This window comes from Botrytis porri (genome assembly GCF_014898465.1).
Source record: "Botrytis porri strain MUCL 3234 chromosome Unknown BPOR_001, whole genome shotgun sequence".
NCBI classification, from domain to species: domain Eukaryota; kingdom Fungi; phylum Ascomycota; class Leotiomycetes; order Helotiales; family Sclerotiniaceae; genus Botrytis; species Botrytis porri.
Genome location: NW_024066075.1, coordinates 364,152 through 379,595, shown reverse-complemented (window position 1 = coordinate 379,595; position 15,444 = coordinate 364,152). Strand labels below are relative to the sequence as shown.

Here is a 15,444-nt window from a genome sequence, read left to right as displayed (position 1 = left end):
GAATACCAGAAGAAGCTCGGATAAGGTAAAGAAGTCTATCCGAGTGCTTTTGATGACATCCATGACCTCTATCCTGTCATCGATATCTTCCTTTACTTAGCTCAAGTGGAAATTACAATAAAGGGTCTACATCTACCCACATATTTACCCATATATTCTTTATTCTTCGGCACTCTCTCCTTATTAGCTCGGCCCTTTCGCAACTTTTCGAATCAACCGACTCGAAAGGGGTCAACATCATTCTGACACAAGACTAAACCTAAGATTTTGAAAGATTCCTAGAGTTGATCTCCCGCTTTTGGAGCTTCCATTTGACATGGATTGTAGAACACCCAGACACCGTTCGTCTCCATTGATAATATATTCATGACGTATTTTGAGCAAAGTCAGCTGATTGGAACATAGGAACTGCGTGTGATGCATGCAAACGAATGAAGGTATACATGATTAACGTCGCCTTGTTTTCCACATTATACTGATGATCATCAGATCAGATGCGAATGGGATCAGGAAGGAAAATGCAATCGCTGCCATGGACGAGAGATGGAGTGCACTGTCACGACCAAGGAGCGGAAAAAGAGAGAGAGAAAGAAGTATGAGTTAATCTCAATCGTAATCAACACATCTAACTTGTTTATAGGGGTAATCATATCTCTATATTAGAGGATAGGCTGAAACGTATGGAGCATGCTATGAATACTTCAGGGCTCAGTATGGATGCCTCTGGCTTTGAAAGACAGACATCAGAGGAGATAACCGATCAAGCCGGGATGTTTGAAAAGTTCTCTGCACTCACTATAAGTAACACTGGAAGTGAGAATTTTAGGGGCAAGTCCAGATCATATTTCCCGATGAATGCTCTTATTAAACATTGTCAGGTGCTGCTTCTGGATTTTCCATGCTTTCACCAGAAGGCCTTCAACTCATCACCAGAATGATTGGGAACAGCGATTTTGCAAATTTCATGGCTTCTACAACAATGAACCAATACTCCGTATCCTCATCAATATGGCATACGATGCCTGATGATGAACACAAACTCCTTCCACCCAGAGAAGTTGCAGATAAAATTTTGGAATGTAAGTTTATTGCTCATTTCTTATCAACACAAAGTAACTCGTGTTCTCAGTTATTTTTGACAGAATGGTGGTCACATGGCCCCTATTTGAACGAAAGACTTTCATGGAAAGGTACTCACGCCAATATCCGGTCAAATGTTCAGATGACCCTGCTTGGTACGCATGCCTCAATATATGTTTTGCTCTTGCTGCGATCATGCGTAAAGAAGAATTACCTGGAATTTCACCTCAAACACCACAGAATTCAACGTCTCCTCGGCATGGAGAACTAGAAAACCTGACTTGATGGGGATGGCTTCGGAACGCAGCTAGTACTTTTGTTGATTTGCAATTTGGACCACCTTCTCTCACCGCTGTCCAGGCAATGACTGGACTGGTAATTCTCTCTCTATCAGCATACATTGTGAAATGTATTAACCTCATATTAGGCATTCATTCTAGACACACTGTCAGATCCATATCCATCTTCGGTTGTATCTGCAGCAGCGATTCGACTTGCACAAGCCATTGGCCTCCATCGTAACATGTCCAATTCCGGCCTTGATGAGGCTGGAATAGAGCAAAGACGCAACGTTTTCTGGATTGCTGTCATGATTGAACGTGGCATAGTCATTCGTCAAGGTCGCCCATCAGTGATTCATGATGAAGATATTGGGGTTGACTTACCACCTGCAAGTCAATATCCGAAGGACGCCGACGGAAGATTTGTTACATTTCGTCATAATGCTACTTTATCATTACTTCAGGGTCGAATCTACAATAGACTATACTCTGCAAAATCGTTTACGAAATCCAAAACGGAGAGATTGAAAATGGTTGGAATGCTGGATGATGAACTTCAGCAATGGTGTGAGACGATTCCAATTGAAGTTCGACCGGGTAACCCCATAAAATGCGGCCAACATCATGTGGTCTCAGTTGTTTGTATGCAATGGGGTTATTATCAGTGTCTTAGCACCATTCATAGAGCATCATTATATAGTGGCCCAGGCTCCTTGGATGATGATGGCGATAAATCCCAAAATGACTTCGATTCTAAATTGAATCCACGAGTATATGCCAGCGCTGCGATATGTGTCAATGCAGCAAGGAGAACGATTAACTTATTGGAGGATTGTACAAAACTATCAAATCTCATAGAAGGAAATGTTTTACGGTATGTGTAAAAATAAGGCTGGATTCTATCTCACACTAACATATAATTCCTAGCATGTCTATTTACAATGCACTTGCAGCATGTGTTACCCTTTTTGCCAATATTCTTCAACATCCTCTTGATCCACAAGTACAGTCTGACCTTCAATTAATGAATGATGTAGTGTCATTTCTATCCAGCTTTGAAGATCAAGGTGCAGCGGAGAGTCACCCATCAACACCGATTTTTCAAGAAATCAACCGTGTCGCTATGGAACATGTTAACAAGGCTCAAAGTAGAGCTCCGAAAAACACTAAGAGATCACGAGCTACATCCCGTAATACTGTGGAACCGATCACGGAAAGTGATGACTCGGATTATGAAGATTACAGGACAGAAGAGCTGGAAAGTCGCAAGACGGTCTCCGAGGTATGAATGGCGATCTGATTTTGAATTGATTCTGGAGCTAATATTGATTCTAGATGCATGATCCACGATCTTCATCATCGCCTGTAAATTCGGCAAATATTCAAGCTTCTCCTTTTTCTCCAGCACAACCACCACCGTCGAATATTCCAACGTGCATACAATCATTCGAATCCAACTCGACGAATTATATACCAGAGCGTATTCCTACATCTATACAACAAAACTACATTATACAGCAAGCGGCACAAATTCCTCAACAATCTCCTCCTTGTTATGAAACAAGTCCTCATGTACAACACATTACCAATCTTCCTGACCTCGACCAGCAACAACAACGTATCAATTCTTCAGATTACCATGGTTCACTTATAGATACTCGACTCCATTCCCAATCCCAATCCTACCCTTCACAAGCTTATACACATACATCCCATCCCGCCACCGGATACTACTTTTCATCTTCAGATCAACATCAGCATCAACATCAACAAAATATAAGTTCACACCACTCGGAAACATATACAAATACATTGAGCAATCCACATGCTAGTCCCCAAGATCTGGTAAGTCAAGACGAAGAATCTTTGCTTCCGCAAGATGGGAGTTGGTTTTTTCCAATGATTAGTCCGTGGTCTTATGGAGATGGATCGAATGTTAATTTGAATGGGGTTGGTGCGGTGATGGGGAACGTGGGTGAAAATGAAGGAGGGGTGTGGAGACATGGTGAGAATGGTGGGGAGGGAGGTGGATTGGGGGGTTGGAGTGGTCATGGGTGATGATGTGTGAAGTTGGGAGATGTATGATGGTATCGTAAAGTTTAAATGTTAGCCGAGGAGTTTGACCAAGTCGATAGATTGTATATAAAGTGTGAGGAGGAGTAGAGGGTGAAGGAGATGGAAGGAGGGGGATTGGGGTTGCATAGTTATCATACCATTTCACTACTGCTACTGCGAAGTCCGAATATCATTTTAATCACTCTTGAGCTTACCAAACGATGATTATATCGGGTGCAAGGAATTAATACTGAATGTCCAAGTTGAAGGAGGATGCAAAGAGAGAAATGGCCAATGAAAATAAGATTGATAAAATACATAGCAATGTATAATTGCAGCTGTTATCTATTCAATCTACCAGTACCTGATATTCCACACAAGCGAAAGCATATGAGATAATTCAGTAATAGAACAAATAGAAAAACACATAGCTATTGAATGTGCAACTTCATCTCCATCTAGAAAAATCCAATTGATTAATAAATACCTACTAGCACTATTTACCAAGTAGAGACGATCTAGCTAGCTAAGGACATTATATTCACGTAATCATGGTTAAAAAGGGACTATTCAGGGGGAATTTTTTTGGTGAAGGTTGAAGGAAATAAAAAATGATAGAAGAAATAACAGGTTTGTGCTGAGATGTTCGTGTGTAGTAATATGCAGATGTAATGTTATGTATAATTTGAAAACAGAGGTAGAGTATTAATTAACAATAATCCCTCGTGGCGCAATTGGCTAGCGCGTTCGACTGTTATTTCCTGTAGATCACGTGATCGAGAGGTTGGTGGTTCGAGCCCACCCGAGGGAGTTAAATCCGAACTCAGTTCATTTTGTTCGACACATTTTTATGATTTTTTAGGTTAGAGAGGGGGTTGTGTTGGTTTGGGTTTTGGTTTTGAGGTGTGTCGAAAGAAGGAGTTTTTAAATGTGGGGAACTTGATAGTCTTACAATTTCATTTATCTTGTGTGCAGGTGGATGAGTAGGCTTGAACGAAAGACCGACTTAATTAATAATGAATGCTTTGGAATTCGTTTTTAAGCTTTTCTTCTTTCTACCTATGCTTCTATGATATCCTGCTCTCTCCTTTCTTTTTCTGATTTTCACTTTAGTTGGGATGTTGGGTAGTAGAACTTTTTCTCTTGAAGAAAAGATCATTGTGTTGGCACGATACTACGGAGTCCCGAGGTCCACGGGTACCTACGCTGTGCAAATGTGGCTATGCTATGTGTGGCTTGAATTTGGAGGGGATGCCTATGTGGCTTGTATCGGCTCTCGCCACAAGGTTGACAGTGAATTGAAAGCATGTGATACGTTGATAGAGAAGTAGGTAATAATATCAAACCGCCGCTTGGGCGCGAAGCAAGGTTTCAAACATTGGATACCTCCAGCTATCCTGGTTGGATATGACGTGTGGCTGGGGCCGAATTTCTGGAGCTGGATTGAAGTTTGATATGGCGAGGCGCAAATGAAGATGAGTGAGTGGTGAATAAAGAAAACACATGTGTTGCACAAGGGAGGTATGACCTTGATTGTGACCATATTCTTGGGTTTATATTTGATATCTTTACTTTCTGTCTTTTTGTAAAGTTTTTCTTCACACATTCACACATTCATACATTCATACATTCATACATTCACATCTTTGCATTAAAGAAGTTAAAAAAAGACCAATACCTAATATATCGAGAAAACGAATCAAGAATAGTTGAATCGCAACCATGCTCGAATACTTCACCTACAAAAAAGTCAAGAAGCATAATGCCGAGAAGAAAGATCGAGTTTCCAATTCCAACACCCCTCTAGCATCACCAAATCCAGCTTCTCCAACAACTTCTTCAAAACCACGTCATTTAAATACAGTCAAAAGTTCATCTGCGGATTTGGAAAGAGGAGGCGCCAGTCCGATTCTTAATGATGAGGATGAATATTTCTTGCATAGGTTTATAAGTGCAGAGGGAACTCCACCTCCGCTTCCACAGAGGAAACCTACATTGCCGGCGAGACCTAGTGAAAGGGGAAATGAGGGAATAACAATGGGCGATGAGGCGGGAGAGTGGAGGAATAATGAGTTGCAGATGATTTTGAGGGAGGATGAGGACGAGGATGGAGAGGGGATTGAAAGAGAAAATGAAACTAAAGCGCAAGGAAAAGGAAAGGAAAAGATAGGTGAGGAAGGAGAGAAGATTGATGATACTACTGAAAAAGTGGCAAAGAAGTGGAAGAGATTAAGTTTCTTGCATAGAGGCAAAAAGGTATGGTACTTCAACGATCCAATGCTTCCTTACTCCATCAATCAACAACTAACCTCTTCTTTCCAGGAAAGGGACGCCAAAGCTACAGGTCTTCAACCAGATCCCAACATTTCCGACACCGAAGCTCAACGAGAACAAGACGATCTATCTCGAGTCCTCGACGACCTCTCTCTAACGGCCTCCAACAATCGCGCATTTTCCCTTTCCCCCGATTCCACAGTCCTGGTTCAAAAATTCACCTTCATCCTCAAAGATCTCATAAACGGTGTTCCAACCGCCTACGACGACCTAGTTCATCTCCTCGAAGATTCCCAAGGAACCCTCTCCAAATCCTACGATTCTCTCCCCTCCTTCCTCCAAAAACTCATCACTCAACTCCCGCAAAAAGTCACCACTACTCTCGCTCCCGAACTCCTCGCCGTCGCTACAGAAGCCCAAGCCCACAGCGTTGCGAATGCCGCGAGCGCGGCGCAAACAGGCGGGATGGGCGCCGCGGCGAAATCGTTACTAACGCCTTCTTCGCTCAAAGATCTGGTGACGAAACCGGGCGCGGTAGTGGGTATGTTAAAGGCGATTGTTAATGCGTTGAAATTGCGCTGGCCGGCTTTCATGGGGACAAATGTGCTGCTGAGTTTGGCGCTTTTTGTGCTGTTGTTTGTGTTTTGGTATTGTTATAAGAGGGGCAAGGAGGTTAGGTTGGCGAGGGATGGGAGGGTTCTTGTGGAGGGGGAGTGGCTTACGCCCGGTGAGGGGGGGAGGGGGGAGTTGAGTCGCGAGGGTAGTAGTGATGGGGATGGGTATAAAGCGAGGAGGGATGCCAGACAGAGGGAGAAGGAGATTAGGAAGGAAGAGGAGAGGAGCAGGAGTCGAAGGAGGAGTGAGAAGGAGGGGAAGTAATGGAGGTTGAAATTATGGGATGAGTGGAGGGATGAGGGATTGATGTTTATGATAATATGATATGGTGGATATGATGGATACCCTTAAGACGAGATATGAAGTCTGGCTTCTTTTTCATTTGGCTAGTAGTCTGATTTGAGAAACTGCAAGTTTCTTCAGCAAAGATATACATGAATGATAGTTAGTTAGTACAATGCAAATGAATTTATTCATCATGCAGTGTTTCCTTTACAGGCTTTGATGTTTAGATGGTAAGTTTATATTTATGGGGAATATAATTTCTATCCATAAGGTACTTAATCAATATCGGCGGTTCGTGTACCGGGAAATCAAGTATTTAAGTGATATATACCAATCAGAATTGATGTGAATGAGACTTCAAAATAGGAGAAAAGATATGTCACGGGTGTATAAGAAGTAACTTGTTAGTGTAGACTCGTAGAGGGATGAGCGTAGATTGGATGGACGGGATGGATATTGCGCATCTTATATTGGTCTAAGAGGAAGTTTGTAATTTTTTTGATTTCTTTTCGAAAAATTATTTGTATTCTCTGAAGAAATTCAAAGCTCTGAGAATTTTCTTTTCTTTTCTTTTGTTTTCTACTTGAGAGTTGAGAAGGTAGTGAGTGAATATTAGGATCCTCTAGGGCAGGGAGGGGAGATTCCTAACCGAGAAGGAAAAGGAAAAGGAAAAGGATAACCGATGGATTTATAATTACTGGGCTATGTGTGAATGGTGTTGATTTGATTATTCTAGAGATCGAAAACTAGTGTTATGTGAACTTAGCATTAATGATTTTATGTAGGTGCCTACCTACCTACCTTAAATCTAGATCTAATGATTGCAGTTGTAAGATTACATCTGGAGAAGAGAAAGATGATAAAAAACCCCATGATGATTTCACATAGCATATAGCATTGATTGACAAAAGAGACACAGTATAAAATGCTATGGAAAGACTAAAGACTTTATCCATTTCATTCTCTATAATGAAGATCAAGATTGCATTGCATACCCATAGTAAAATAATAAAATAATAGATACCTATAATTTTTCCCCTCCCCTCCTTCCCCATTCTCTTCAACTTCCCATGCCAACTCTTATTCTCACAATCATTCACCTCCTCACTCTCTGACATGAAAGAAAAGGAATCTTTAACCTAGATATTGGAATCGATATACGTGATGTGATGTAATTGGTATACATGTTGGGAATGATACAAGATGCCGAGTGCTTGGATATATATATATATATATATCGATTCTAGGCTGTTTTGTAAACACATATAGGACCTAAGTAGCTACACGAGCATGGTGTGTATATATATGTATCCAGAAGATGTGTTGGAGTGTAGAGTAGAGTACGAGATGTAAATATCTATGTAGATCTATAAGTACGAGTAGAGAAACAGTGCGAAAGTATCTATCTGTATTAGCCCACTTGCTTTCACATTTCTTAATAGTCTCAGTAAAGGATAGTCCACAGAAAAGAAAACGGAACCCAGATGGAGTAAATTCAAATAGTAACTAACAGCTACAACTATTTTACTCAACGACTAGCTAGGTATCTTCATAAGCAATCATAAACTGTACATACAATATATACTCTCTAATAGACGCATATATTCTGGTCAACGCCTACATTATCCATTTCTTTTGAATCTATCTTTTACCATACTACTAGCTCTGCCTGCCATTTATTACCATGAGCACTTCGTGTACAATTAAACTGCACGCAAATGACTCTTCTTCCTTTCTGTCTTTTGCAAACCCTTAGGTATCTATGTCGCCTGAGCTGCTTTCACATAGCTTCGATTGCTCTCAAAAGACAATCCAGACCTCTATCACTGATTCCACTTTCGCCATTTTCAGCCTCTGGGCCCTTCCCCTTCGCCCCGGCCTCCCTCAAACACCAAGCCACATCACTCAGAACACCCAATGGCAAATAAGTCCCCTTCTCCCCTCTCGCCCTCTCCAAACTCTCCCCAAGCCTGCTGGTGAATTCCCATTCTCTCGCTGCCACTTCTGCTCTATCGACCACTTTTCGCGGGATCCCACACATGCTCGCACAATGCATACCGAAACTACCTTCGGCAACACCATTTTCTAATTTATACAAAAACAGAACGCTTCTCGATTCATTATCGACTTCAATTGCCATACGCTTATTGATGACTTCAGGATGAGAATCAAATTCGAGGGCTAGAGAATGGTAATGTGTGGCGAAAAACCCGATACATCCGATATGAGATGCGACGTGGTGCAGAACTGCTTGGGCGACCGACACTCCGTCGTAGCTACTAGTGCCACGACCAAGTTCATCGAGAATGACAAGGGAACGGGGTGTAGCTTCAGAAAGGATTTTCTTGGTTTCTGAAAGTTCGACAAAGAAAGTGGACTGAGCAGCAAAGATGTTATCATTAGCGCCTAGACGTGACATGATGCGGTCGACGGGAGTAAGAATTGCGGATTTAGCAGGTACGTAACAACCTAGTTGGGCCATAATTACTGCGACGCATGTCTATAAGTGGATTGTTAGCACGATTATTTTATGCAAAGAAACAAGAGACGTACCATTCGAAGTATTGTGGATTTTCCAGCCGCATTAGCACCAGTGAGTAGATTGATATTAGGACATTTACCACCAAGCTGAACATCATTGGGAATGAAGTCCGTAACATTTGGTAGAACGCAAGGGTGTCGAAGTTCTTCGAACTCAACTACACTTCGTTCGGAATCGACAAATTTGGGCCTACAAGACGTAGTACCTAAAGCTGAAGATGCAGCAGCAAGACTGACAAGACAATCAAGTTGAGCCACAACTTTCACAGCTTGAAGCCACGTCTTATAATCTTCATCGAAACGTGCATAGAATCTGCTTGCCACTTCCTTGACAATTTGACCATGTGTTTCCTGAGTCTCTTGGAGGTCTCGAATTATATTAGTAAGCTCTGGGAAGTAGTAACGCTTGAAACCAGATGCAGCAGACGTCACCTTCCAATCTTTTGGTACCTTGATAGAAACTGGTACTTGTAATTGATGGATTTCTTTTCCAATGCTCCTCAACTCCACCTTCTTCGAATCAAACTTCTTTTGGTATTTCTTCAATAATGATGCCAACTCTTGATTGATTTCTTCAATACGATCTTGACTTGCATCAAAATCTTCTTCAACTCCTCTTTCTGGAACGAGAATTTTGTGCTCTTTTGCCTTTTTTCGGTCAAATGCATTCTTCCACCATTGCAGTGGCTCAGCAAGATCAGGTATTGATGCAACCAAACGATTAAAGATGCCATCGCCGCTGCTGTATTTGCCTAATATGTCCTTTTGAATATACTCTATTTGTTCGAAACCCTCTAATACTTTTACGAAATCCTCCGGTCTGCATGATCCAGCATGTATACGAGAAATCAAACGTTCTAGATCAGGCATCGAAGATGTTGAAGACTTGAATGAACGACTCAATTCATCATCTTTATTAAGCAAATCCACAGCATCAAGACGTTCGTTGATCCTCTTGATATCGGAAAGAGGGTGCGACACCCATTGTCGAAACAAACGCTTTCCAAACGGTGTAGTGCAACGATCGAGGAGGGTGTAGAGAGTACCATCAGAGTTCCCATCGAATGTGTTAGAGAAGATCTCGAGATTGATAAGGGTCTGACCATCAAGTACAAGAGTTGTACCCTTTTGAATAGGATTGTACCAGGCGAAGTTGCCTTGTGTAAGCAGAGGTTTCTCAAGCTGAAGGACTTTTAAGTACTGGAAAAGAGCTCCAAAGGAGGATATTAACAAATCCTTCTCTCTAGCCTTTTCAAGCTCCTCGGGCCAGGTTTCTTTCCCACCGTCCGCTGAAGTGAAGTAGCCACCATAATCTAGCTCTCGGCGGGATTTATCGGCGCTCAAAAATTCCTTGTCTGGTTTCAAGTAGTTCCAAATAGTTGTTGGGCCAGTATTGTTTTTCAATATACGGAGCACCTTGGTCGAAACACAAGACTTTTCCAGTAACAACTCCTGGGGCCGGGTTTGAGCGACAAAGGTCTCAAATTTGGTCAGATCCACATCATCAGTAAACTCAGTAAGGAAAAATTGGCCTGTCGATGTATCGACAAATGATATACCAAATGCTGGCAAGTCATCACTGGTGGTGGACTCTTTGATAGCCACACAATATGTTGCCGAATCATCTTGTAACATACTACCCTCAACCAAAGTACCAGCAGTAAGAATATAAGATAGCTCCCGATGAATGATCTTATCTGCTTTCTTGCCTTTGCTAGAGGGACCTGTACTATCTTCTCGTTCGCGCATCTCTTTTGCCAAAGCCGACTCCTTCTGATCACCAACAGCGACTTTGTAGCCTTTGGCAAGAAATTGGTTTGCCCAATGCTGTAACGACATTTCCGGTACACCGACCATTGACATATTGACACGGTCTGTGAGTTTCAAGTCGAATATTTGATGTCCGATAGTAGCATCTCTCTCGTATAATTCGTAGAACTTACCCTTCTTGAAGAAAAGGATGGTGTCCCAGCACTTCTGCTTTACTTTCCAATATTGCGCCTCGAAGGGTGTGAAGTTGTTGAACGCCATCGGCGGAATAAATAGCGTACGAGGATCATAATCAGGATGACCAGGAGGATTGCGATCAATATCCCTTTCATTCGCTAGCCATTCATATCGTTGATTTGGGTCGGTTTTGGATGCCTTCTCTTTGAATTTCTTTCCGCTGGAATTGGGGGTTCTCGAAACACTCGACGACTTGGCCTGTCGGGGTTGAATGTTATCTGGATCATACTTCCATTGTTGAGCTGTTGAAATTTCTGGTATTTGCATATCCTCATCTTCATCGACAGAAGAATGGGGCGGCAAGTTGTTGGACCGCTTTCGAGATGATGCCGTGGATGATGGACGCTTTCTCTTTTTGGAAGATTTGCTAGGACCATCAGAATCGTCGTCGACAACGAAATCATCCATTTCATCTATTACTCGTAAGTTACTGCTGACAAGACCCAAATATGACAGACTGACCATCATCTTCATTAGCGCCATCTAAGTCACCAACAAACGTATCCTCATCATCATCATCGCTTTCAATCATTGGCTTCTTTCCCTTTCTTCGTTGTGTAGTTCTCGGAGTTACATCTTCATCGTCGTCGTCTGATTCGGCATAGCTGACTACCTTCCTAGCAGCCTAGTAAAAAAGGATATTAGCTTGAGAGAACTTGCGTCTGCAAAAAGGAAGCGCATGCCTTTCTTGAAGGACTGCTTGTTAAAGCTAAACCATTGATATCCACAATCTGCTCCGCAACACTTTTAGCAGCCGCCGAGGGCAACGATGAGCAGCCGTCTAACTCCGTTGGAATACCGCCGTTTTCATTCTCCTGTGAGCTATCTGGCTCAATGTTGTCACTACTTGGAACTGGAGTTATGCTCTTCTGGACGGGTTTCTTAAACTGGGGTCTCTTCACGGTGCTGCTGGGTTTCGGTGTAGACTTTGCGCTATTGGCAGAGCCATTGGGTTGTAAAATACCGCTGGGTGAGGCTGTGGAAGTTTTCGGGGTAGGAGTAGTGGCAGGTTTTTTCGAAAAGAATCCTAAGATTGATGCTTGGTTCTTGTTTGATCCTATACTTGAGTTTTGTTTCTTCAAGGTCGGAGGGCGAGCCGGGGTTGTCTCATTGTCTGTGTTCTTCACCATATTGGATAAAATGCGCCAGACTAATATGTATGAAAAAGCTCAACCAAAGAGAATATGAGTTGAGAAGGATTCGGTGGGTTGAATTATGTATTGCGAAAAGTAACTTTTGGGCTGCTCAGTGTGAAAGTGATAGGTAGAAGACGCGCAACGCGAGTTAGCGCGACAAACCGCGAAATTAAGCACGTACCAACTCTTAATTAATTTGACTGCCCTGAGCTGTTGACCATCACTCTAGACATTAAGAATTCATTTACTTGACAATGCCGATAAAATTCTTACTTCTTGGATGATTCTGCAAAGTAATACCTAGTAATACCTAGAAAGTAATATCGGCTACAATGGCCACTATGGTAGTCCATTTCTGTCCTGTCAACCCTTTGTCTAATATTGGCATCTTTTCTCTTGGCATTTCCTAGTGGATATCTTTGAATCCTATGTGTAAAGCGTCAGAATGAGGATCCATACTGTCTCACAATTAGTGTGCGGTAGGTAATCTGATAAGAAACGCAAAGTTCAGGGTTTTAACCTTGGTCTTACATGGGATGGACTACTCTTTAATATGAAGTCTTTCTCATGGCACTGTTATACGGAGTCTAATGGCATCCAAAGAAAATATGCACTGAATATATCCCCGCATTGCCAGAATAGCTGAAAACATGACTGCAGCTGGTCAAGAGGACATGATATGTACTACAGGCGAAGCAAAATCCATGAATGGATATATACTTAGGTGAACATAGATATTTCAAGTGGGTCTCTAAGTCACCATCTTCCGACTTCCATCTATCTGATCTTCTTCTCTCTAACCGCCAAACTTAACAAAAACGCCAAACCTGATAGTCCCACACTCACTGCGTGACTCGCTCCCAAACTTTTCACATAGGCATCTATTACCTGGATCTTGATATCTCCCGGCAGGTCTTTCACGCTTCCTACATCTTCCATCACTTGTCTCACTATATTCCCATCTAGTTCTAACCCTGCGAGCGCTTCTCCCAAAGCACTGTTTTGAACTCCAGCACACAAGGCTACTCCAACAACCATACCGATGCTAGATATCAAATACATACCGGCAGTTGCTGTACCCATCTCTTTCTTTTGAACAGAAACGGTGAGGGCAATAAATGCGCAAGCAGCTGTTATTCCGAGACCAAAACCACCTGGAAATATAGAGAGAGATGACGCGAGAGAAAGGTGATGGCTATGCCATGTTGTAAGAAGCATAGTGTAGGAGAAAATGGACGAGAGAGTAGAGAAGACCAAGAGATATTTGTAATGACCAGTGCTGATGATTGTTAGTGTTCTAATTATATGAAATGGTAAGAGTGGTTGAATGAGCAAAGAACGAACCGAGTAATTAGCCAGCCTGCGAGGAGACCTCCCGTCGTATTACCAAATATAGCCGGGAAGAGATGAAGCCCAGCAGTGGTGTTAGAGCTGCCTTGTGTAACACGAAAATACAGGGGAACGGAATACATCATCTATGCGAGGTTGGTGATTAGTACATCGCAAATAGAAGGCACAGGATGACTTACGCCAACTTGTGCACCGAGCTGCAACGCATTGATAGCATAAGATGATGCTACATCACGTTCGACAGCAAGTGCGGGCGGAAATATGGGCTCCGCAGCGAATTTGACCTCATACGTCACAAATATAGTGCCAAGTACAACAGATCCCAGCAACAACCCAAGAACTGTAAGATGCGACCAAGGTAGTGCTTGTCCTCCAAGACTGAGAGAGCCGAGAAAGGCGGCGATAGTCCCAGTTAACAAGAATGCTCCAATAAAATCAATTCGTCGAAGTTTTGAAGGCCCATCTTTGGCTTGGATGGGCTCGTCGGATGATGATCGTGCTGGAAGTTTATATGCTACCAAAGCAATAGCGAAGAGCATAAGAGGTCCTTGTCCGATGAACGACCTGCAATGGCTTATTAGGAAATGGATACGTTTAGGCTGTTAAACTGGAATAGAGAATTTACCAACGCCATCCTATCGTGTCTGCTAGCAGTCCGCCTAGGGGTCCACCGATACTTCTTCCAATCGTCCCAACGACATTGACATAACTTCTCCACGCGGCAACATGAATGAGAGGCACAAGATCTGAGCGCGTTAGAACGGTATGGGAAGGCTCAAATCTGACTCTCATCACTCACCAACGATCAGAACGGAGACCATAACACTCATACCCGCACCTCCAATACCAGCTACTACTCTACCCATCACAGTCTGCCACATTGTTTGTGAAAGCCCCCTCTCAAGACATCAGTACAACATCTTCAAACTCTGGAACTCACTTACGTCAAAACACATCCAATCACGAAGAACCCATACGATATCAAGAGAACTGGTTTTCTTCCATATATATCACTAATCTTGCCGGTAAGGGGTTGGACAGCGCACATCGCTAAAGAATAGCTAGTAGTTAACCAACTGGCATCACCCAGTGCCCGAAATTCGGAAGCAATGGTGCCATAGGTTGCGAGAACAAGCGTGCCATCTGCATATGATACAAAAATACCTGGAAAAATAAGCTCAAAGAAAGTCAATGAAGGAGTTGTGGATATTTACCAATCAGTAGAAGACTGATTATGATAGCAGCGCTCTTCATGACTTTTCCTGTGGTTTTGTCTTGTACTTGGTCATTTTGTGCAGATTCTACGTCCGGAAAAGTTGCGGCTGACTTGTAATTTGGAGTAGAAGCAGCAGTTACTGGTGAGAGTAATGAATCTGTTTCCGAGTACAATTTTATCAAATCCGCATCTTTGGATGAAGCTTGACTTGAATCATCTCTAGGAATAGTATCTCTCTCATGCAATGCCATATTTCAGTATCCGATACTATCACCAACAGCAATTTTTTCCTATGATTCAAGCTTTGGCGGGCATCAAAAGTTTAAGAATTGATTCTTCAAACTGCCCAGACCGTCCAATGTTTCGTTTCTAGGGTATTGACTCATTCGCTGTCAGCGCAAGCCAAGACACTGCGCCGTCAACAACAGGGCCAGTATCTCGGTCCCGATTGGAATAGAAATTTGAAAGCTCATCATTTTGTCTAAAATGCCATCTTATCAAATGTCCGAAATTTCATCTCACATATGGCTGCGGGAATCAATTGAAAAAGCCAAACTTCTAATGAGAGACGTACGAAGCAAATGTAGATGAAGTCTTTATCACA

At 42.5% G+C, this 15,444-nt stretch overlaps 4 protein-coding genes across 4 annotated transcripts; 2 read left to right on the top strand and 2 right to left on the bottom strand.

Moving 5' to 3' along the window:
• Positions 1-316: 316 nt before the first annotated feature.
• On the top strand, positions 317-3,419 carry EAF01_000122 (uncharacterized protein; the record flags this gene model as incomplete). Its single annotated transcript, XM_038908372.1, has 10 exons — positions 317-341; positions 406-437; positions 490-593; positions 641-828; positions 879-1,079; positions 1,130-1,235; positions 1,392-1,455; positions 1,508-2,235; positions 2,289-2,643; positions 2,697-3,419. The coding sequence occupies 10 exons, from the start codon at positions 317-319 to the stop codon at positions 3,417-3,419; spliced, it is 2,526 nt and encodes an 841-aa protein (XP_038775278.1).
• Positions 3,420-4,928: 1,509 nt separating this feature from the next.
• Positions 4,929-6,569, top strand: EAF01_000121 (uncharacterized protein; the record flags this gene model as incomplete). The annotated part of the gene is made up of 2 exons (XM_038908371.1): positions 4,929-5,672; positions 5,739-6,569. Exons 1-2 carry the CDS (start codon positions 5,139-5,141, stop codon positions 6,567-6,569), a joined length of 1,365 nt encoding a protein of 454 aa, XP_038775277.1. The 5' UTR covers positions 4,929-5,138.
• Positions 6,570-8,370: 1,801 nt separating this feature from the next.
• EAF01_000120 (uncharacterized protein) lies at positions 8,371-12,268 on the bottom strand (the record flags this gene model as incomplete). The annotated part of the gene is made up of 4 exons (XM_038908370.1): positions 8,371-9,090; positions 9,144-11,551; positions 11,601-11,763; positions 11,822-12,268. The coding sequence occupies 4 exons, from the start codon at positions 12,266-12,268 to the stop codon at positions 8,371-8,373; spliced, it is 3,738 nt and encodes a 1,245-aa protein (XP_038775276.1).
• Positions 12,269-12,748: 480 nt separating this feature from the next.
• Positions 12,749-15,430, bottom strand: EAF01_000119 (uncharacterized protein). The gene is made up of 7 exons (XM_038908369.1): positions 14,839-15,430; positions 14,569-14,788; positions 14,424-14,521; positions 14,250-14,370; positions 13,804-14,188; positions 13,619-13,749; positions 12,749-13,553 (listed from the first exon to the last, which is right to left on the bottom strand). The coding sequence occupies exons 1-7, from the start codon at positions 15,089-15,091 to the stop codon at positions 13,052-13,054; spliced, it is 1,710 nt and encodes a 569-aa protein (XP_038775275.1). The 5' UTR covers positions 15,092-15,430; the 3' UTR covers positions 12,749-13,051.
• Between the last annotated feature and the right edge of the window lie 14 nt (positions 15,431-15,444).